This window comes from Vanessa cardui, chromosome 1 (genome assembly GCF_905220365.1).
Source record: "Vanessa cardui chromosome 1, ilVanCard2.1, whole genome shotgun sequence".
Classification (NCBI taxonomy): Eukaryota; Metazoa; Arthropoda; class Insecta; order Lepidoptera; family Nymphalidae; genus Vanessa; species Vanessa cardui.
The window spans coordinates 9,553,807-9,579,455 of NC_061123.1; the positions used below are offsets into that span (position 1 = coordinate 9,553,807).

The 25,649-nt window shown below is 31.7% G+C and overlaps 1 protein-coding gene across 2 annotated transcripts in view; it reads right to left on the reverse strand.

Annotated features, from left to right (window-relative positions):
- Window positions 1–1,690: 1,690 nt before the first annotated feature.
- The window catches only part of LOC124543911 (transcription factor Ken), a 32,420-nt gene continuing 8,461 nt past the window's right edge, over window positions 1,691–25,649 (reverse strand). For both annotated transcript variants that reach the window (XM_047122245.1, XM_047122239.1), the window contains exons 2-5: window positions 6,189–6,371; window positions 5,929–6,049; window positions 5,360–5,842; window positions 1,691–5,222 (exon numbers count right to left, since the gene is read on the reverse strand). In XM_047122245.1, coding sequence (XP_046978201.1) covers window positions 4,299–5,222; window positions 5,360–5,842; window positions 5,929–6,049; window positions 6,189–6,364 — 1,704 coding nt within the window. In that variant the 5' untranslated portion in view covers window positions 6,365–6,371 and the 3' untranslated portion in view covers window positions 1,691–4,298. The remainder of the gene's footprint in view (window positions 5,223–5,359; window positions 5,843–5,928; window positions 6,050–6,188; window positions 6,372–25,649) is intronic.

A 25,649-nucleotide genomic window follows, 5' to 3' on the forward strand; every position in this document is an offset into this window, starting at 1 on the left:
TTTCTCGCTTAAATAACAAGACGCATTAAGTCCATAAGTATGTTTGCTCCGATCTCAACCGGTCCACTAATGATCATGTTTACTCAGCATCGTCATAAGCAAGAAGCTACCTTTAAACGAGCTCTAACGATGCGAAATTATTGTTTAAATGTTTTCAAGAAAATGCCTAATGCTGATTGCATTTGCACTTTTTATTACTCTTTAAAAAGTGGTAATCAGTTGATATTGCCGCCTGTTTTTTATTCTTCTAAGCCTTAATTTCGAATTAATAATTTTAATTTAGTACAGCGGCGAAATAAAACCAAGTAATTAAAATTTGCTTTTTTGGTAGAATAAATCATATGATATTCTTAAACAAAAAACAACGGTCTTTATTTACAAAAAGGCTTCGTTTGTCTATTTTTTATTGATAAGTCACAGCTTTAGCTTAATTAACGTGTTAACCATTTTATATATTGTCCATGAAAAGAAACTAAATGAGCCAGAGCTGGACATACCGTCACTGAAATGTTCTACGATCCGTGTATCCAATCGTGGCTATCACATCAGAACAGCTCGATGGCGTCAAATATTGTTATTGATGTACGAATCAAAATCATTAAACCTAAACATAAATATCTCTTATTATTGTTTTTGGTTTTCAAGGGTGAGGGAGCCAGTCTAATTATTACAGGCACAAGAGACTACAATTTAGTATTCAAGAGCGGTGGCGCGGATTTATTAAAAATTTCTTCGTGAAGGTGACAACTTATATTCTCTTTATCCCTAAATTTTCCCCAGCCGTTCATTGTTCTAGAGATATCGAACAAGGGATAAAATAAAATTAAAGATTTAATTTGGATAGTTTCTATTTGATACACATCTAAAAAGTCTATAATCAAGCTGTGTAACATTACCCTGATATGAATTACAATCCTTGCACATACATACATCTGCAATTCCTGCAAGTGAATAAATCTTAAGAATATATTATATACTTTTGTACACCTAAACGTTAGCAGTCACGGTGTAAAATATTTCTTTATATTTACGTGTAATCATATATGAAATGAAGATGATTAGAATTATGTGCAAAGTAGAATGCAGAAGACATATGTTTAATACTTTAATACTGCACACGTCTCGTGATCATATGATGGATGTAGTTTGTTTGAATTTTCTTTCTTTTTAAGCATGGTCTTTTAAATCAGGCACCATTTTTTTGCATAAGCGCTCTGCGCTGTATCGTTAAAACACTACGAAATTATAATAGATTGAATCGAAAGATTATATTTATATTTCATTTTAATTATTGTTTTTATCGATATGATATTTTAATTGATTAAAAAAATCAGCATTATTTTATGTATATTTTATCCCACCCAAAAACATTAAATGTTAAAAAAATGCCAAGTCTCTCGATGCAGTCTTTCCATCGTAAAAAGTTTTGAGATCTCATAGAAGCCAAGTCCTATTCAAATTATTGTGTAGTTATAAATCAACATTTAGTAATTTTATCCAAAGTTTTCTTTATATTATCATTATAGTGACTTGGCAATGATCAGTCCTATTAGCGCAGAGTCAAACTATGTGGATAGGTTGAGTACCTATGAAGTACTGACAAAAATGAGATGTAGGTATTTGCATAATTTCAGCTTAGCGATTTATTATTTATGTATAGTAGGTAAAGGGTTTAAAATAAACATCGGACTGTGTAACTAAAATATTCTCGTTATTTAATTTACTAGGGTAAGAACACATTTTTACAGAATGTTAATATTCTAAATAATATCTACAAAAAATTGTACACTATGTGAAACCTTATAAACTATTTTATAATTTACAATTAACGGAGACAATCTATATTCAAGTTCAACAATATTAAGTTAAGCTTCCTCTCTCGTTGGATTACGTATGTACATAATAAACTAAGTCATGTTCTAGATGAAACATTCCGGTTGAAATTATAAAAACATTTTGAATTACATTTAAAAATGGAAGAATCGAACATTATTTTTTATAATTATATCAAATAGGCGTTATCTTATAAAGATTTTGAATGACCCTTTTCCTTGATAACTAGGATTATAAAAGAGATATGAAGGTGTTAGGAAAACAATTTGTACAAAACAGTTCAGTTAAATTATGCATTTTTTGTTACAATGTGTTTCAGATAGAATGTTTATTGAAGACATATTTGCATTTTTATTAATGAAAATGTTTGACGAGTATAAGTTGCATTGTTTAAGGCATCGCCGGATCGTTTCCGGAATATCACAACAATCTTATCTTCTATGGAAATATTTAAAAAGGTTGTAAAAAATATATATATAGACAATTTGTTCAAGTAAACGTTTTACGTATGAACGGCAGCGATTTGTTTTACGGACGATTTTGTCATGCAGTACTTAGATCTAAATATTTACATATAATAATCGAAAATATGGAAAACGCGCTGGAAGACTGCGTTCTCTGTTCGTCTTATACAATAATAACAGACAATTATCACATACATCTAACGAATCAAAATCACAATACTTAAGATTATGTTGTTCCCCAATTACAAAATTACGTCAATAAAAACAAAACACATAAAATAAAAAAAAATATCAGGTATAACGATAGGTAACAATTAAATGGAAATCATTAAAGCGATTCGACAACTATGTCATTTAAACTAGGTTTTGAACAATTTTCTGGTAACTTTAGTTTTAATGAAGTACGAAGACACGTTTGTTATTACGAAAATAATCCTGCTAAACGTGAAAATATTAAAATGTACCTAATTTTTGTGTATAAAAATGAGTATTACGAATGCTACTTTATAGGTACTAAATTTGAAACACATCCTTATTGCTTCGTAATTAAATCGAAACTAAGTCTAATTGAATTTAAGGCAATTGTAGCTTATAGCCAAAATTTAAGCGACGTATCAATTTTGGTATTCGACATTATTATCGTAAGAAAAGTAAAAGAAAGACCCAAGTATAAAAATATATCAACCACACAGTTTTAACTAAGATATCAGTTTAAAAATAACTGGCCACAATACTAGTGCGCTCTAAAGAAATCTTTAAAGATTTTAAACGAAGCTTAAAGTAAAGATAAGACGTAAAATATTTTAATTTGAACATAATGCCGAGTCAGCATTAAAATTAATACTAAGATAGTACAAAAAAATCAAAAAATAGTTATCAAGCTCGTATAACAGCTCGCAGTGGAATTACTGAAGTGTTTGTAGAAGAGATACATTAATTATTAAGAAAATTTATTAATTACAGTCGTGAGATTATTAAATTGGTACCTAAATACGTTACGTTAAGTTTAACACGTCGAAATCAATTCAGGTCCCTATAATTTCTCTTAATTGTATACACCAAAACAACATCAATGCTTTACAAATCTTTGGTGTTCATCCACATTGAAAATAAAACGGCACGAACTAATTGAAGGCATAGTCAAATTTAATATTACGAACACATTATTTCTACCGTTAGAAATTACGTAAGTAATAAAAACTAATAATGAGATTTTGTATGTCCGAAAAGCTGCGAAACGCCAAGTCAGATTTACAATTGGAACAAAGCTGAAGTAATGCATGAATAGATAACCATTTTACTCAATTATTATCTGTATACACTTGTTTCTATTCTCTGTTAATCTTAGCATAAGTTACAAACAATTCCGATTCTTCTTTTGGACGATATCTACTATACAATTTGTACCTTGTTAAGTGAATGAACAACACACTGATTTGTTTAATTCTAAGTTCCAATTCTGACTAGATACATCGACTGCATACTTTTTTACAATCTTACGGTGTATAAAGTCAATGCTGTAAAACCGCTTCATCGGTATTTTTATAAAACACTGATTTAAATTAGGAGGTAGTTCATGTGACGTTCCTATGATAAAGGCTGTACAATCTTCGCAACTTTTCATTGACAATCACATCTATTTTCTATTCTTAAGGAATTAATGTGTCGGTGGCTTTTAAATAATATTTATGCTAATGAAAATACATCTTTCAAATAAATACTATCTCGGAAGGTATTGGTCCCGGATTATAATTTTTAAACAAATTATAACAATTTGGACCCATTCGGCAAACATGATTTTAAATTAAAAATTTATATCACACTCGCAGTGTTTTGTTTCTGCGAATGCCTTACTATGAATATCGCTCTGCGATAACGTACTTATAACTATACACTTAGCAAATTATATCCATTTTAAACACATATCACAATTAAGCTCCCGAGTAGAGAGAAGTTTCAAAGTCCAATAAAACGCGTATTTTCGCGTCACGTAGACAGGCGTCATTCATGCAAATTTTTACTTAAAAGAAGGCTATTATGTGGTCCTGAAAGATGTCTTATAAGTTCTGGTAATGCTTCAAACGTTAATTGACAGAAACAGCAATTAAACCGACCTGGGGTATTCGTTCGACCATCGTTTTCGCTCGATGATATAACATTCCGATGAACTGAACATAGATGTTTAAGCAAATGAGCCTTCTGTTTGAACATGGCGACGCAGAGACGACATGCAAATGGTTTTTCTCCTGTATGAACTCTCAGATGAGTCTTGAGATTCCATGACATACCAAATTGTTTTCCACAGTATTCGCAACGGTATTCTCGGACAGGCGCTTGTTTACTCGAACCTTGCTCATGATCTGTAGATGGTGTTTCATCTCCTCCCATTTGTGGTTGACAAAGCCAAGGACCCCATGATCCCGCACTCGGAGGCCGATATTTGAGAGCGTCTTCGTGTACTGCCGTTGGAGGTGTTGCACTTCTTTCTGGTAAATAAGGTGGAGCGGAAGCGCTAAGTTGGTGTAGCGCTCCCAGTCGGGCAACACCCGCTGCTACTCCGGGTCCTTGGGCATATCGCAAGTGGGCCATTTCTTCTAAATAGCTTGGAGGAAACGAAACGAACGGAGGATTCTGTGATGGTGAATTATGAAATCCAGTTCTTCTTTTCCTGTGTGGTGTAACTACATAGTTTTCTGGTGACGTTTGAACAAGAGCCATAAATTCATTGTCAGAGGTCTTTAGGTGTCCGTAATCTTCTAACTTTACAGTTCTTAAGTCCAGTTCGGGTGGTTCCAAATAGTGTGATTTTCTCTTTGCTCTTTCAATACCTCTTCCTAATCGATCGCTTAACAACTGTCTTCGGTATACCGTTTCCTGAGGTTGATCTTCTTGACTTGAAGACGTAGATCGTCTTCTTCCAATGTTCTGTAAGGGGAAACAAAATTTGTGTTAAAGGTTTTTTTTTAAATTATATTACACTTTAAAATAAAATTCAAATAAGTTATGTACGTATAAAAAAAACGAATTATATGGATAATATAATTATATAGGGTATTAGATACCTTAGACGCAACTGTTTCGACATCAAGGTCCTGTGAATCATCGTGTTCGCTGCTTGTGTTTTCTGAGTTCCTGGCTAGTGATAAATTTACAGGATTCGAAGAGCTTCGTCTACGTGAAGAAACTCGTCCGCATTCCTTATCTCTTTTTTCACCATCTGGATCATCTTCCTCCCTTTCATCATTACTGCTTGTTGACATGCTTTCCTTTTTTATACTCAAGGATTCCGATTCTCCTCGTTCTTTATCTTTACTGTAGCCTGCTCCTGGCGTAACTCTTTCACTTTCCGAGTGTGAGGATCCTGATGGCGCGTCATGTTTACTGCTTTCGTTACTATTAATGTCCGTTTTGAGATTTTTGCCTTTTAATCGGTCGCATGATCTGTTTCTTTCTTCTGCCTGTTGTCTTTCTTTTGTTGATTTCCACACATCCGATTTGATTTCCAACAGTTCAAATAATTCTTGCATGTCATCGATTTCTCCTGACTGAAATAAGCAAAGAAGATAATTAGACGCATTCAATATTAAATATATTTCTTTATTTTCATGATGTACATTTATTTTCAACTAACCTCAATGTAAGCCTGTCCACTGTATAAGAAAACAAGTAAATGTCTCATAAGGGTGCTGTTAATGCCGGACATGTGAATTGTGACTGGATTCTCGATAGATGGAGTGTCATCGAGGATTTTCCTGAAAATAAAAAATAAAAATAAAGCATTTTGATAAAATTAATTAAAACTGATTTTGAAATTGAAAAATTCTCATGACTGTAAAATCTGTTTATACATAAATACTTAAATGTCTTTTTTGTTTAATTTATAAAATTTACCTTATCAAGGGACTAGCAGCAGCCATGACGATGCGGTGGGCAGCTAGCGGCACAGCGTCGTCACACACCAACACCAGGTCGGAGTAACGGGCGCCGCGCCACGCCGCGCCCACCTCGTTCAGGATGCAGGCGTGGTGCTTGCCGTACGTGAGTGTCAGCAGGCCCTCGCCCATCATTCCAGCACTGGAAAGATAGAAAACAATTACTCAATCTGTCAACAGTGACATATAAATATAATTCGTAATTATTATAAACAATTTTATAGGAACATTCTCAAATAAACAATGTACATATGCATCGAGCGTTTTTTTTATTTTTTTTTATTTTTAAGTTAAGCTGTAATGAATGCACCCAAACTATAAATAAACGTTATAATCCGCAAAGTGGCGTGCCTCTTCCGTTCATATTAAACCAAATCCAATCGAATTACAGTTTCGTGAGATTTGAAATTTTCTAACACGATACTATGTGTGCAAATAAGTGAAATCATATCGAAATTGAGGCTCGCCATACTGTTTTCGGTTCATTAATCTCTATCTATGTCAGACTGAAAACCGCTGATTTAATGGAAGACAAGGTTATAGCCAGTGAACTGTAAAGCGATTAACGTTTCAATATCATCACTAGCGGCAAACTTATGGAAATTAAATTAGCATTAGGTGTGATTTTTGGATGTGCGATACAATGGCCATTGAAAAGTATTTCTCAATGCGATAAAAAGGTCAAAAGGTGACGTGAATTTAAATGAACGAAGTTGACGCGGTCTCCGACTAAGAGTCCTAGTGGCAAGTGCTAGAAAGCCTGTCGCAATCGGACCTTGGCCTGATAAGGTATCGCAACTAGTTATTAGCGTTCTAACGCAATATCGTTTAAAAGACGATCAGCTTGCGCGTCTCTGCGGCGGTTTGGCAAGAGCGGGGTCGAAGGCATTGTTGTTCGCAACAGTTTCTCTATTATTGCATGGTTTCACTTAAAAGTCATATTCAATAAAACGTCATGTAGCTACGCGTAATACTAAACACTTAATCCAACTTTAAATCAAAATATCCAATTAGTCTCTCACTAATAAAATTTAATTTTTCATATAAAATTATTATGATTGATAAATAAACATATAATAAATTATGTAGCATGTTTAAAGAATTATTTATTATTATTTACAAATAAATTACGACGATAACAGAATTATATTAGAGTACAATGTTTTTCGAAAGTATGTTATACAATATTTATCCGAGTATATTTATTCGCTAATGTTATTATGTTACTCGCTTTGACTGTCTTAGTAAAAATATTTATTACCAGACAGCTAATTAAATCTAATTAAGTACTATGCTAATGAGCAACCATTAAAAATTTCCATCGAGAACAAAGAATCATTTCCTTGAGAATTTATTTAATCGTTTTAATATTCACTAACATATAAATAAAAGCCGTTTTTTAATCCGGAAAAAAATAACAGACATTTCAAAGGCCGAATAGATTTTTTTCGGCGAGTTTTATTTGTACATAATTAAAATTATTTAATGGATTCATCGTCAATCGTCTGGGCGGGAGAATACATTAGTGAGGTCTTTCTCTATTTCCTTAATGTCAGTCTCATAGGCCGGTAATCTGATGTACGGATAGGATGATGGGAGACTAGGCGCCAGACCTCGTTGGTCTGGCGCCTAGTCCTGAAATCACCAAGAAGATGTTAAGCCATCGGGCTCCTTTATCATGTTAATGTTTGATATGAAGTTTATTTTAGACCACATTTAGCTACCCTTAGTACCTTTGTCTCATAACGTTATTAATATATATATAAGTCATGAGATCAGTCTAAAGATAAAGATAAACCATCAGTATGAGAACAGTGAGAGGGTAATAAATACATTGGTATTGCTAAAAAACCCGCATTAAACTTTTTACGTGATCAAGAAAAGCATTACAAATTCTGTGGTAAATCGTGATGTAAATTCACCTTGAGCAATGAACTCTGAATCGTTTTTTCAATTTATATATAAATACATTAAATTACTGATCCGCTTCGTAATGTTATTAATGTAATTTAATTACTTCTGGCTTAATATTTGACTGTAATGATTAAAGTATTAAGAAATTATTGCAAAAAAACATGTAATGTGTTTTTTTTCATTTGTGAAGATTTTCACATGAAAATGATAGTCATTGTGACATTTTCAGGGCGACGCGAGCGCAGTGTTGCGCATCAGGCTCGCCTGCCATTGTTCGTGCCAAGCGAAACGTATCGTGGGCTTGTACTCGCCTCCTAGGGTTGTTCGTTATTTATAGATATTTCTTGTCATCTTTTTCTTTTTTGTTAGAAAAAAAAAACGTTTGCAATCAAGTTTCAAAATCAGTGATTAATTGAAACTCAAGTTGTCAACTCAAATTAATTAAATATAGTTTCACTAACTGTTGAATTGGGCAATTTTATTTATATTTTTTTGTTAATCTGGTACATTTATATTTATTATTTACAGTATTAAATAATTCTAAACTGGTTCACTCACAATGCACCCTGCTGGATTTCGTTTAAAATACTTAGGCACTAGTAGACTTTCACATGATAGTTTTCATTGTCTCCGATAGATGGCGTTAACAGTTTACCCATACAGTTCAGAGATGGCGCTTGCAGCTTTAATGTTTAAATCGAATTGTAATGTTGCCTTCAGCGGACAGCGATTTTTATTTAGTCTTTCTATGGCCTTTCCCACGTGCGCCGACCTTCGTTCAGTAACTTTCACTTTCGCCTTAGTAAACAAAATTCCGGAAACATTTTAAATTCAATTTCATTGACTAAATTAACCATTCACTGTGAAGTTTTAAATAAACGTAGGTGATAACGTCCCAAAATTAAGTAGGTATCTAATGTTTAAGATATTTTGTAAATTAGGGCCGAAAATTTCAGTGTGCTAAGTTATGTTATTATTATCTGGGTCGTAGCATAAATTAACAGCGCTTGTTTCAATTGAAATAAAATTAAAATATTTAAATTTATTTACAATAATTATTTGATAATAACTAAATGTCCGAAGATAGTGTAAGTACCTATTATACTGGATATGTTAATATGGGACTTTCATCCAACACTTCTTACGGCGAACGGTTGAGATAGCGTGATTCAAATAAATACAAAGTCGGATTTAAAATAGAAACAAACAGGAAGCAACGCAACAAGATATCGCCTATGTTAACAAGGAGCAATAAAAATGTCTCAATACTAGAATCAAGTACAATTCAAGGTTGAATCATAAAAGAAACACTTGTTACATAATTCAACCCACACTAATTAAACACGTACCAAGTACAGACCTAGAATGGACAAGCAACATTATTAACACTTAAGGGTAATATGTCACCTACTAGCCATGACTTATGGCTTCGCCTGTATTGTTTATCTCTGAAATACCGGTGGTTTTCAACATTTCTTAACTAATGTCAAGTAGAAAGTGACAAAAGCATTGGGCCAAACAACGCTTCAAAATTTAATACAAATTTATTCATCAGTTGATAACAAATTGTGTTTCAAAGAAAATATAATTTGAATTTTAATATGATGTCTAAATTATTATGTCTCACTTGTTTTAAAATAAACAAATGCATTTGAAAAATTGCTATGAAAATTACACTTTATATACTTTTTAATGTCGTGTGCCCGATAGATTGCTTCCTGTTTAAAATGCGTTCATATTTAAAGATAATTCTTTTTGAAATATCAACTTACCGCTTTTAAGTTGTACATTATATTTATTCGTTGATTACATTATTAATAAATAATATATACATAATTCATAAACAAGAACATTTCATTGACCAAAACAAAATGAATGTTATACGCAATAGTTTGATGTGTTTGCGCTAAATTCTTCACGTAAGTAGGTAATAATAATGCTGAAGACCAAAAAACAAGATCGATGTTTTTGCTTTTATTTTTATGACAAATATTTTTCGTTTATATTGCTTGAAATCACATTTTTTATTATAAAGTTTGTATCATAACATATCTTGAATCAATCATTTTATTTGCGCTTGTTATGTTTTCTTTTCTAACATATATATATATATAATGTTCCTTTATTTGTAGGTTAAGAATTCGATAAAATAAAATAACATCCTTTAATAATGTTAGAAAAATGTTTATATTTCCATAAATATTACTGATATTCGCAATAGACTGTACAAAAGACATGTGCGTGAACGTATTCAGGGTACCGTTTAAGGTGTTTTATGATACTCGTGGCTTGTTTCTTTATAAGGAACCATCAAAGAATTCCAGTAGCGCCGTATAATTGAAGATAATTGAGATTGATTTAAATCCAGACAAGTCAATGTTATAGGTCCTATGAATCAATAAATCTCTGCCCTGTGAAGGTTTGATTATGAATCAATGGCTGGTATGCGTTTTTTTAATCATCTCTTAATTAAAATAACCACGAATGGGTTTATCTAATTTATATGTTTAATTAACTAAATACTCTAAAGAATTATAGTTAAACATAAAATTTGAAAAACAGCTTTTTTATAAGTTAGTCAATATTTTTATGCGTGTGTTAGGTTAACAATTTTAATTGCATGCCGTGAAGGAAATTTAAAATTTAACTGGATGTCAAATACAGAGAAAAGTATAATGAGTATGTCACTTAATCTTATTTATTGTCCAAAAAACACATTAGGTTTGTTATATTTGTATAAATAAATTTAAAATGCTACACTTTCATTATACAATTTTAGTTTGAGTTTTTTTTTGTAATATTGAAGCTCATTAATTTCAAAGTATTACAATGTTAATTATTATTTGTCGTTTAATAATGCGCGTGTACTAAATTATGCGAGGAACTAGTTATGTTGTTAATAGCTTAATAATTAAGTCGAATGTGTATAAAAATCGAGATTATGTGTTTGTGACTACGATAGTCTGGCGCGCGTTTTACATATTTTCCTAGAAGGGGCAATTTCGCGGCATTGTATGGAAAAACCTTGGCAAGTATTAGTAAGGAATTTCAGATGATTTTATTTCAATGGAAAATTAGCAAATTCATAAATACCAGTTACTCTTGTTTATTGCAACTTAGTATTTTGGTCTAAAAGTAATAATGGAAACCCATTTTTGAACATTCAGTTATAAAACTCAATAAAAAAAATATTACATTTTGTTTTTTATGTAGACGGTAGTTTACAGAAGTATCGAATTGTGTTATAGTTTTCTTAACCATCAATGTATTGAGTTTATTGACATTTCGATTCGAAAAACCTAAAATAAAACGATATAAAGGTACAAATCGATCGAAATTCCATAACCGAAATAACTAAAATGACAGTAACAATTAATTGGTCATGTCGCAGGAAACAATGAACAACAGACAGACTTTGCGAAACGATGTCGTAAGCTATGAAATTGTAGCCGTTGGCCTAGTGGAGCGTAAGATTGAAAAAAGCCGACTTTCCCTGCCGTTGCTAAAATTCTAAGTTACGAAAAAGACGTACAGTTATAACGTTAAACGTATAGTTATCTATTAGTGCAGCCGAGTTCACGAGAAAGGCGTCAAACTGACTATTAAACTGGTTCTGTACGTTTAATTAAAAAAAAAAAACTTTATGTATTAGATAGATTTTAATACTACAATTTTATATCTATAGTACGTATAGTTAGCTCAACGCTACTTTAGAGTCACCGTGTGTTACTGAGACCGTGTCAGAGTGAAAGTGTCGCGTTAAATCATATAAATCAAATTTATAATATTTTGTCATATGATCTAATGTTGATTCGTTAAAAGCATGATTATTCCAATTAATCTATCGTCAGCAGAAGCGAGTTGCACTCTCGATAATCGGAATGATTCATTAATTTTATTGCTACTTAAATATCCATAAACACACAAACATAAGTTACCATTTGTACAACGATTTTTAACTTAATATAAAAACCTATTAATCTAAGCCATTTAGACCTCAATATATTTTGTATACACGTTATTAGAAGGAAATAAAAGATAGAAAATGACAAGCGTACAAAGTATAAAAATCTTTATCTCTTGAAGAGATTTCTATCAAGATATAAGATATCGATACATCGTAAGTATTTTAATTTAATATTTCGATTTTGTGATACATGATTGTTATTGCAAGTGACTACTGTTCCCTAACTGTTTCTAAACGCATTTTGTATCGATTAAGTGTTTTGTTATTAATGTTCTTGTATTATGTCTTGTGTTGAAACCCGACGACGCGTTAAACCTGCTTTGTATAATGTAAATTATTTGTTAAACGTTTACTTCGTGTTTGACTAATATTAGGGTTTAAGACATGCTAAAAATATTTTAAACTAGTTAATTTTATTTATTTAATCAACTAATGTTAGTTGTAGTCGATATAAATATATGATGTCTATTGAATCGGGATATTTTATTTAATAAATATAATATTATGTTTATATATGAATAATATCTTTTATTATAAATTAATTACGTAAGTGAAGTCCTTTTATGTCAATATCAATAAATAAAATAAAAATATAATTGTAAATTCTTATAAAGTTTGTGTAATATCGTTCTACGATTTAACTAAGTACTGTTTTCCTGCGGACCCTACAGAGGAAAGAGAGCCATCTCATCACTAGCATTGGAAAAACATTCCGGCGGAAGGAAATTTGGTGCCAGGCAGTTGCCGTGTAAGTCTACCGAACTCTACATACAGAGCTGCACCAACCCAAAGCAAAAAATATTATTTATGTAGACATATTTCATTTTAATTTAATTCAAACTTTATAGTTGGAACAAATCATCAGCGGATGTCGAAATTAATCCTACACGATTTATCACTATTTCGGAACGATATTTATAGCATGTATTAATGTCAATGAGATACTCAATTGTGATTACATTTTTATTTAACCCGTTGCCACGATTATTACTTTCTGTATAACAATAATAGTCTCGTTGCATATTTGTATGCAACAACGAATCGATATTGTTACCGAGCGTTTTATTAAAATCCATTATTTCGAGTCAGTTCGCATTGTGTTAGTTTCACGCAATTGCCCATGAAGCAATAAATTGGGCCGCTAAGAATGCTGTACACAATTAAATTGTCTCATATCCAAGCATGCTCCGATGAGTTAGTAAACGAGGTTAGCTGTCAATAGATCGCTTGACCACACTCGCAGAAAATCCCATGAGCCGTATTTACGTGCGACATTTTCATGCTCTAATTAGAGAGCTGAAATGATTGGTTAAATTGAATTGGAAACAGATTCAGAACGCTCGCTCAAAGGTTTTTGCAGCAACACAACACAATCTGCAAGTATTTAAGATAGTTTCTATTTAAAAAGGAGGTCATTAATTATGGCCTGTGTGATCAAAATATAAATAGAGTGAAGAGTTTCGATCGGGACATCGGTGTTAATAATTCCGGTAACATTGGTTCAATGACGAATGTAAAAAGTACTTAGCAACAGGCAAGACCCCTTTTCAAGCATCTAACAGCGGAGCAAAGTATGACAGAAAACGATAGTGATGTAAGTCGATAGTTGTCAAACAGGAAATGGCGGGGCGCGCGTGGCGAGCGATACGCCGCGCGCCGCACACGCTTTGTGCCGCCGGCCTTCGGACGAAATGTTTAGTGCCAGCACCGACTGCGCTGTGTAGCACCACATACAAACTATTATGTAACGCCAACTCCACAACAAATGCCAGTTCATTCATAAGAGCCACGGCCAATTTAGCAATCTGTGGTGCATCATCGGCGCTCTTGTTTAGATCACAAAAACAATTAACTTCTATAAAGATATCCGCATCGCTCTTGGCGTATGGAAATCGCTCGTTGTACGCTGTGTTTACTACACGACGTACCCGCATCGTGTGAGTAGTGACTTTTGGGAAGCGATAACGAATCGGCGATAATTTCTTCTACGTAGGAAAATACGGAAATGTCTAAATTTGTTATTTTAATCAATGTCGCCATGAGTCGCGTGAGATCATTGTCATAATGATAACTTTTTTAGTTGTTGTTCTTGATTTACGTATGAAATTTCGTCGATTAAATGAAACAAATATGTATCTACTTGTTTTATTTAATTATTATAGTGGAAAGTTTTTTTTATGTTTCTTTTCTAGTTAGTTCCCTGTTTGTCAAAACGCATAATGTTACAATGGTCAACTGTTATTGCTTAGATAATAACATGAAATATGCGTGTCAATCCAGTGAGCCATAGGATGACACAATAGCCAACAGAGATATGCAAAATAATTGGCAGAATTTCATTGTTGCACTGGGCTAAACTGTAAGGGCGTGGCATCAACACAAAGTAAAGCAATGTTCACATGCAAACAATACGCTTATTGACAGACACTTAGCAGCTGTAATATCGTGTACTGGTGGTGTACGGGCGCCACATAACGCACCACATATTTTGTATTGTATTCAAAATACGCACATACTTCCATGTAGCAAGAATTGTTAGATGAGGCCATGCCCAAATAGAGCTCGTTGGCAACTGACAAACTACATTTGTTTATAAATAACACCGTTCCCTTGTGAGAGACTTCAGTCGAAAGCGCGAATGAGTTTTACCTTCGATGCTGCTAAAATAGCTTCCACAGTTATACTCTCACCTTGCGTTTGATTGACGATTGATCCCTTGTGCCAGATACTTGTTAACTGGCAACGCCAATAACTCCGTCTACCAACTCTTGCGGCGAACAGGCGAGAGTTACGACTTTGTTATTGGGTACAGGCAAACTTAATACTCAATATATTATGTTTAAAATGTTCATAAAGTTCCTATTATTGCTCCACGTTATATTTAGTACGCAAATATGATTGTACGTATCGTAGACTATGATTTTTTAATTAATTCTTAAGTGCAATGCTATTTACATATTAAATTGCTAAACTAAATTTAGATTAACTGGTTCGCTAGTGAGTAGAGTTTTACCTTATTTCTATATTTTCGCAATATTTCTCCTTCGAAAACAAATCGAGTTCGTGTTCGACATTTCGCGATCACCGTGGCAGTTAGATGACTATTTATAAAGAACGTGTCTAGGAAAAGGTCGGATTTGATTGTCGACAGTCATTTGAATATCACTTGGGTTATTACAGCAAATTATTATGATAGATTAAGTCATACACACAAGCAATTCTCACGGCGCGAAATTGCTTGACCTTGAAGCGATTAGCTTTAACAGACGTGTTCATATTATTTCACAGTATATTTATATATATTGTTGTCGATTTGAAATTACAAACGAGTTAATTACAAAATGATTTAAATGTGAGGACGCTACAATATCTGATAAAATCGATTAGAAATAACGGCTTCCGCTTACTCGTTCTCTCAACAGTCCGAGGTGAACCAGACTCGACCAAGGTCCGTTTTGAAATAGGATGGCACTTGACCTTCAGGATGAAAGTCAACAGAGTTGCGCAACAGATCTACGCGGTCGCAACATACTCAATGCTAATAACCGACAGCGAGACATATTGGAACCTGGTCATGACCCACATAGCACGTTCAAGGATTTCACATATTTGGAAGGCGAAGATTTCAAAACAGATAGAATTTTTAAGGTGCGTTTTGTTAGCGAGCACAGCGCCAAGGTAACATTTTAACTTTGTGTTATACTTTATAGTATCGATGTGACACATTTTTCATAGTATTATCTGTTAGATACTTTGTTTAAATATCACAAGAAATGTCGCAAGAGAAAACCGCTGTGAATCATCTATCTAGTTATCCGCTTTCCGGGTTTATTCCTAAGAACTCTTTCTGTCAACTTCCTTATATGGCAATATTAAGTCAGTTGTTTGATATATATAATTGGATAATTGTTTTTTATTGTCGACTGTGGGATCATAGGAAATAATTCACTGCTCCTTTCTACTCGTCTACGTTCAACTCGTATACGCACACATGTGTGTCACACGTGTTTGTCACTGTGTGGGTGTGGCGCACACAAAGATGCGCGTGCGCGTGTGGTGGGGTGTGCGTAGATCCGCGCATTGCATTGGAGGGGGAGGTAGGGCCGGCGAGTGGCCCGCGGTTTTGTAAGAACGTTTTATTTCAAGGTCACTCGAGCAGTTTTTAGAAAGTTACCTCATAATATCAACTCGGTGTTAGGTAAAATTTTGTGTTACATTCGTAAAAATAATCACCGCTAGACACGTTACTTTCAATACGAGAAATGAAAGTTGATAAGTAACATTGATCGTGATCATTTTTATTAGTAAAATTGTTGCTTCTCTGCGTAAAAACAGTTGCTTAATTTAATTTATCCTTACTTTTATATTATTAATAATAAAGCCAAGAAAAAATGTGAAAGTAAAAATCGAAATCAATTAATAAAAAGGTTTTATTCAGTAAAACTTGAATTTATCTTTACAATAAATTTGTATAATTCAATATCTTAAATCAAATCTAAATAATACTTAGTTGATTACGAAAACGTTATCAATGTAAAAATGCAACACGTGAAATTAGGGCGCGTAGATAACCAGTATGATTCTGAAGGTTCGTGAAATCTCTACATTTCACATTTCGAAACCAACGCTCACCGTATAAGTCTCGTTGATCTTCGTTCGCTCTTCAAAATGATGAAATTTAGTCGACTGCCATTTCGTGCTTGCATAACCGTTCACGCTAAATTTTGCTGACAGAGAAAGTATACGAAAGGCTTTACGTAATAAGACACGTAACTGTTGTAGCGACTCGGTTTGGATTTCCTTGCTTTTACGTCCATCAATATTACGTGAATTTTTCGGGGTAATTTCGGCTTAAATTAAGACAGCCAGCGTCGACTTGCAACGATGACTTTGATTTCTGTCATTGCTTTATAGAAACGTGTTCGAGTAATAAATATTGATATGAATAAAACAAGTTTGGAAAATTTCTCGCTTACATTGAAATGACGTTGTGTAAATAAAGACTTTGAGGAAAACAATATTTTTTTAACACCAGTACGTGACTTGTGTGATGCAGAGGGCACAAAGCGAAGCAATTTTCCATTAGAAGTGTTCTCTAGAAAATCATGACGTCATTCGTTAATACTGTTGTTTATGAAAATACGACTTATGGAATCGTGACTATTAATAATAATTTAAGCGCTTTAGCTAGTTTACTTCCTGGTACGAAATAAATGATTATAAGATAAATTAAATGATAATTGACAGAGAAGACTTTATAGATGCACTATTACTGTATTAGTGTTACAGTTAATATCAATTTTGCATTAAAAACAAATGAGTCTCAATTAAAAATAAAATAATACTATTGATTTAGATTTCCAAGTCTTCCGCAATTTTAATTCTTTGCATTCCATAGAAAGAGTACAATGTATTGTCTATCAGAAGTTTTTATGCAGTTGCTTTGTTAGATACGCATCAAGCGCTATGAGAAAATTGTCTTTTTCCTTTACAACATTTACTTGTTGAGAAATATTAGACCTTGGACGAAACAAAATATCACATTTTATTATAAAAAATATATTATGCATTCAAGACTCTTTGTGAAATCATTTTGATGCGTTTCATTATAATTATCTCAGATCTCTTTTTAGAGTCATTTCGAAAACACAAAAAATATTTTTGTTTTTTGAGTACGGTTTCAGGATTTTAAGGCCATTCTCTTTAGAACATCGTAATAAACTAATTCCCATATGTAACTCGTATTGTTATTAAAAACAAATTATTTAAAGATTTTTAAATTGTATTTAAATTTAATTTGAAAGAACGATAATTAAAGGAAATGAAGTTGGGTATTTAATTACAGCACAATTAATTGAGGAACAGGTAGTAATAAGCAATTGTATTCATTTCCCTAGACTGTTGCTCAAGAGATGTGTAATTCTAGATAAAAATCTTATAGATGTAAGATACAAATCTTTTGAAGTACATATATGGATATATAGCTTTAAAGATTTATAGCTTCGAGAGGGAGTTGCTATAATGGTCTAGAACAGATAACAGTCCATATGTATCCCACTGTTGGGCAAATTCTTACATTCATTGCTACGAGATTATTCTCAAAGCAAAAACGTTTTTGAGATAATTCTAAACCTTTTTTTTAGTTATACTACACGTAATTGGTTGTGAATGTTCGTTACTTTTCTTCTCTTTCTCCTATTTTTAATTGATTTATTAGCAAAGAAGCGTGATTCTTTGCTAATAATATAAACTGGCGATATAGATAATATTAAAAATAATGCTTCAACAATGTTTTAGTCTTTATAAGAAAGATTAGTTAAGATAAATAGATCGAAATTTCGTATGTTCTTATAAAAGGCATTTTATTGTGAGTTTTTTAAAAATGTGTTTTTTATATTTAAATATTATTTTATTAGAATCTATTCATCGAAGGTCGTGCATCAGATTTATTATAAGGAAATCTTCAAGTTGAACAATTAATCAACACTTGTCTTGTACGCAATATGTTAATACATAAAAGATTCTTATGTAAGTTGTTGAATGTACTTCTATGTTTATGCTTTTTAATACTTACAGTAAATTAATTTGACCTCTGTTTGGCATTGGTTCTACAAATCAGAGGTTACATAGAAAAGTGCAACGTTAAAAATATACAATGAAAACAAATCGTACTAAAATATGATTCGTAAAGAGTAGGTATAGAATTAACTACGTATTAGGTACGTCTAAATTTGTTGATGATCCAACATTATTCTTTCACTAAAATGGTGCCTCTTAGTATTGAATCATGTCTGAATAAACTAAGACCGCAATGAGTCACACTACGTAAAAGGTACTCTAATATATATTTGGACGAAGTACGTAATAAAATTGAAAATGAATTTTAGAATAGGAAAATTTACGAATTTCAAACATTTTGTCGTAAAGCGCATAAAGATATAATACAAAATATACTTTATTCAAGTAGGCTTTTACAAGCACTTAATCGTCATTTAACAACTGTATTAAATGAATCTACCACCAGTTCAAAGAGTAGATTCTACCACGAACAATCAACAAGAAACACAGTAGTTACTTATTTCTCGATATTTAAAAATAGTCATATTAGTGAAATACAATTATATATTTATGCAATATACCCATCCCGGGCCTTAAAAAAATATTTCCAGACTAAAAAGAAGACTAAATATATACGTATTGTCTGCTTTGCACCTACGTGTACGTGCGTAGTTTTCAATTAAACTTTACATATTTAGAAGGAAAAGCGTATTTGTAAACGAGATAAACTAGAACGTAAACAAAACACATTCGTTATTGTATGATGCGAGTTGAGCAGTATGTTTCACGATGTTACAATGTATGTAGATATGGAGTAAAGTATTAAAGGTTTGATCACGTTCGTAAAGGAGTTATCATGTAGTTATTTTACAGTTGTTATTATATAGAAGCGTTAGTGTTACAGCTTTTGTTATGCCAAATGTACAATCAATATTTAACATTGAATTAAATCTTAAGTTTTGTTATTGGTAGTGTTTTATCGTACTTCAATAAATTCCCACCTTTATCCAAAAATAATAATAACATGAGCATATGAGTCACATTCTTTTTTATCTATCGTAAGAGTTTAATATTTCTTTATGAACGTTTTAAATTAAAAAACGTCGTAAAACTATGAATAAGAACTTATTGTGACATTTTGCTCATAGTTGAATTTTTTAAATGGAAAGTTAAATTATTGTATATTTTTAATTAAGTTAATTTTATATTGTGTACATAATTTATATGTTGAGTTAGATGTTATTATAAAAACTCCCAAAATATATTTGTCTTTTAATTAATAAATAAACTCATGAAATAATTCCATTTAACAAGAATCCTTACTTGAAGGTAAAACTAGCTAAATACAATATTGATACACTTGTTACGTTCCTATTCTAAGTCAACTTTCTCTCGAAATCAGACAAAGATACGTGATGCTGTAATTGTGCAAATTAATATTTCACAAAGAGATAATATATCAACACGCAAATCGTTATAAAAGAAAGCGTGCGCGTATAGAAACGAGCAAAAAATATGCCTACCAATATGCAACAATGAATATAATTGCGTAAACATTCTGTTGACACGTTACAATCTAAAGTTCTATTAGCGCGAGCAAATTTTGTGGTAGCAAGTTGAACCAGTTACCAGATAGATAAGGAATGCGCGGTATAAATTTGTTATGGACTTGTGTTGAGATAATCTCACATTATTTCTCTTACAATTGACACAATTATTTACAAATAATGATTAGCTTATTTATAATATTAATTATACGAGTAGCTTATGCTTGAATATGTCCTGTACTTGCTTTTATAGTTTCCGTAAATTAGAATGTTCGCGCAAGAAATATCCTAAAAGTGAATCAAGTGAAAGATGTGAGCATTGTTATTGACTTATAATTTATGTTTTTTTCAGTCTTAATAGTAACTGACCTACCCGTACGCTGACATTTCACTAAATATAGCAATCGCTGTATGAAACGTGCGCTTTCGTTCACGATCGTACTGTTTTAGCACTCTAGGGCTCGCTCTATATGTTTGCGTCTTATGTTTACACGTGCGCGTGCGTCGAATATTGGTAGCTACTTGCGGGAAATCGTTTACATGTGTGCGTTTTACACACACGCACCCTCGCCCTACTCCGGATGTGAACGCAGATTTGTAAGCCTGTGAATGTGCTAGACCAAATTGATAGGTGTACGCGTTATCTACGCTGTTGTGCAACAGTGTGCTGACTTTGCGCGCGTGTGAGTTATTGTTTAGAAGCCTTGAGGCTTTTAACTTATTTTACAACTTACCTACAATCGAATTGACTATAAAATTGCAAACAATCAGAATTTACGCTTGGATGGGCTTTTTATTACTATTTATGACACTTGTTCTCGCATAATTAATTTATATTTGTAACCACTGTTCATAAATATGGAATGAAACTATTGACATTTTACATTTAAAATTAGTCAATATTTTTGCGAACGTATACAAATATTATTCATTAAAAAAAGTATGTGTTTTTGAGAAGAATGAAAGTAAATGTCCAAATTCCGATTCCAAAATATTGAATACCAAATAGTTACAAGGGTAACATCGTAATAAAATTAATAGGTTAAATCGTGGCCTTTGAGGTGAGGTCATTATAATGGTATTATGATATCATAAATCTGATATTTTTTCGATTTATTGACTCGTCGGCCTTAAGAAAGTTAATCATTTTTTCATACGAAAGCGGAAGGCATTAGATGAAATACCACAATTAAAGGCGGTATTCAAATGCGAAGGTGAACCGGTGAGGCTGAGAAGAGGATGCGTGAACCCTAATTGAACGAGCTGAGGGTGTGTGCGTAATCGTTTGAAAATCGGTGACGGACACGCGTGTGCGAGAGTTGCGTGTGCGCAGACTAGCCGATAACAATAAACTATTTCCGAAGTGACCCAGTTCGAACGTCCTTCGGTAATTTGTGCCGCAAGGAACAAGAAAGGGCTGGGAGCGATTTTGACAGGAATATTAAACTTTTTATTGTTAGCCGACAATACAACGCTTTGTAACGATGAGCTAACTGCTGGTTATTGTCGAACCAAAATAGGTTTTTATGACCTTCGGTGCTCTAAAGGGGTTTTTGATCTTTGACGGCAAAAAGAAAAAAAAAATCATTTACCAGTAGCTTTTACGTACTTTTTTTTTTTGTATATATTTTAAAATAAGTTCAATAACAATGACCTGCTTTTAATTTTAATGATTCGAGAGTTTCTTAAATTGCAGCTATGTAAACATTTCATTGTTAGTTTTTATAATTATATAATAAAAACTTATTGTTTTATTTAGTATTATAGAGCAATAAAAAAATAAAATAAATATTGAACAAGTAAATTGATTTGGAAAAGAAAAAATTGGTATGTCATTGGAGATACCGCAGAATGTATCCAACGATAGCGAGCCAGTCTAATTGAATCGAAACTTGTTAAGTGTGTTAATAGACGATGACCGTCACAATCAGTAGCAGTGGAAACCATTAAAAGACGATTTAGTAACGATCAAAAGCGAGTGCAAAGATGTCACTATACTGTATGCAAATGTGGTCTGAATTCATTCAAACAAAAGAAATAGAATTGCATGTACTAATTTGGCAGGTAATTAAATAAACATACAAGCGATATTCATCGTTAAATCAATCAAAATACTGGTCGGAATCTTATGAATATTTAGTATTAAAATGTTACGTATAGTTTCACAATCGCTCAGAGACGGATACATCGAGTTCTCTGATAATGTTTTTTTTAATTCAGTTCAATTTTAGACGAGTTGGTGAAGAAATTTTTATATGAATAGCTTTATTGTATTGTAAGTCTATAAAGGTTGAAGGCTAATTAATGAATAGCTTGCATTAAAGAAAGAAAAGAAATCGAAAAATAATTTGTTTTTGATGTTACTGAAATGTAACAAATTACACCAAATAATACAAATACGCTTTTGTGCAATATTTATATTTCGTTCACAGACGTTCCGTGATCGATATAATTAAGGCTGGAATAAGAATATAACTATATATGCTTACATGAAATAAGGCTGAGCTAATATATTTAACATTGAGCATCGTAATTTTAAAATTTAAATACCTACTATTCGGTTCTAATTGGTAATCGTTCGAGACTGACTTCGCGTGTTACTTTACTTATTATAGATCTTATTAGATATGAAATAAAAGAAAAACTATACACACATACTCATACAACACAACGGTGAATACAGTAAATAACCTTATTTTATATGTTGACTGCAACGAGGAAGAAAACGTAGAACTAATGTGGATACGGCGTTTTATGTATTCCCCCAAAATGTATACATTGAACAATAATTAAAAGACATAATTAAAATACTTCGTAGCCATACTAAAACAATGCAATGTTCAATGAAATAGATTATAAATAGATGGATGTTCCTTCTGTCAATATATTTCGCAGAACGCCAATGACCGCGCTTGTATTGCGACACGAAATACGAATGCTTGCTTTAAGATAGAAACGTTTTGGAAGCTGTAAACCTAGTTCCAGCTTGTTTCGAATATATTGTTCTTGAATATTATTTTCATGTAAATTGCTCATGTCAATGACACATTGTTTGTTGTCACTGTGGATAAACATGGTTACATTCATATATGACAGCTATATTATATTATTTTCAATCAATATTTTGGTTTAATAATACCTATATTTAAGAGTTTTTATATTTGTTTGAAGACGCAAACTTCTGGATTTATAAATGCCTTTTTTGTTTTTAATGCATTACATGTTTAACTTCAATTATAAAGAAAATTTTTATTTATACTTTATTCTATTACGATTTACTATAATATTATTACCAAAAATTTTTATTGAACGATAAGAAAATAACAAATTTGTATCTGGAGACGCCTTTGTATATTTGTTAGTAGAGTGTAGTTTGGTCCTACCAAATACTTACAACTACTACCTCTTAGTAATTCCCGTAGAAAGTAAGTAGCATAAAATTAACTCCATAACAAACTGTACCAAAAATAATAAAGCGGTTTGTTCGGAAAATGTAAAAGAACAACAACAAACGATTTAGCGATCAAGTTTGAATATAAACGATATTACATATTGTTGTTTATCTATCAAATCTTGCTCTATACAACATTTTTATCATAAAGTAATTAGCATACTTGTCGGAGTTAAGCGTAGAGTAAAAATATTAGTACTACACGTTACTATGGGTTACTGTATTACACTTTAGGATGGGTTGATTAGTAGAAGTTAATAATTGATAGGTATCGTTACTTAAAAACAATCGAAATCATTTTCTCAGAATATAATAGAATACTCTTGTGTTAAGCATTGAGTGCCTGTCACCCCCAAATGTCAAATGTATTATAGTTCGTATGAGTAGATCTTTTCTTAAATAAACAGATTTTTTTAATCTTTTAATCGATCAATTTTTCTCCTCCGATTATTATCAATTCTACGCAATTCTCCACGCAGTACAAATTCTCACTACAAGCGTAACTTTTCCAGGAAAAAGACGCACCAATGATTCATTGTCCAATTAGAGCTATTGCGGTTACCGAACGTTTGTTTGTCACTAATAGATTAATATTATATACTTAACCCTTTTATTGGGAAAATAAATAAGTTGTAAAATAAATTGGAACTACGCCACGTGCAACGATAATTTACGACGAATATAAGTAATAATCTTGTACGAAAATTTGTAGTAATATAAAGTGTATATTTATGTCAATGAATAATACGATGTGATAATAATAATATAGCAGTATACAATTTTTAAGTACATCGCGAGTGATGTAGTTTCTGTTCAGAAATAAAAGTAAGTTAATAATATATTTGTTTACTATTATCAGGTATCATATATTAGGCGATTATTTAAGAAGGATTTTTACTTTCCCTCAAAGAATTAGTTTGATTCTTCTAATTTTTAATCCTTAGTAACCATTCTAATAAGAATTTGTCGTGGTTTGTTCCGATAACATTTGTTTCTATCTAGAAATTTGTTTCTTATTGCACTCAAAAGTATACAGATTTAACTTACATTATATTAATATTTAATAAGGGTGAGCAATTTAGAATACACTTAGATATTTTGTAATAATAAATTAAAGCAAAATAATTTATAAGTTTGCAAAACAAACACAGACTTTATTATTTACATAAAGACAGTTGTAGCCTTCAATTTCTGAGGCAGTAGTATTTATGTATTACGTATACATTACTTTATAAATATTTAGTATTTAATTTATTTATGAATATTGAAGAATATTTGACCATCCCAATTATAGTGAATTATTTTAATTATATATTAGAAAAATTATACTGTTTATTAAATGTACAAATGGTTTTATATCGATGTTACCGGACGAAGAATCGGATAAACTTTACGCTTAATAGAAATAAAGATAAGTACAAAATGTTACATATTTTATCGAAACCGTTACAGCTTATCATAAAAATTTAATAAATCATATAAATCGAAGGTTACTATGATATTTATTAAGATGAATAAATAATGTTTAAGTATTTCAATTTCATAACAACTTAAAATCAAGGTTTGTTCTATTGACGCATTTCGTTTTAAATTTCGAATACACTAACAGATAAATTATACAAAATATATGCATATACATATACAAAGGTCACGGCGATATTAACATAATTATTAACATCGGAAACAAATAATTTTTAAACTGTTTTTTTTATTAATTTCGAAAATTCATTTTCTTAAGCGTTACTTAATTAAAGATAGTATTTTAAAATTTTCATTCGTATATTAAATAGGTCAACAAATAATTCGTATATATATCATATGTATTTTAAAGTTTGTTTTACAGCGCGATACATTCATATATAAACTTCGAGACTTAATATAAAAACACAAAAAGAATATTAATTTTCTATTGTCATTATCAATAAAATCAGTTAATGTATTTTATCTGAAATTGAAATTTAAAAAGTAATTCTAAATAAAATT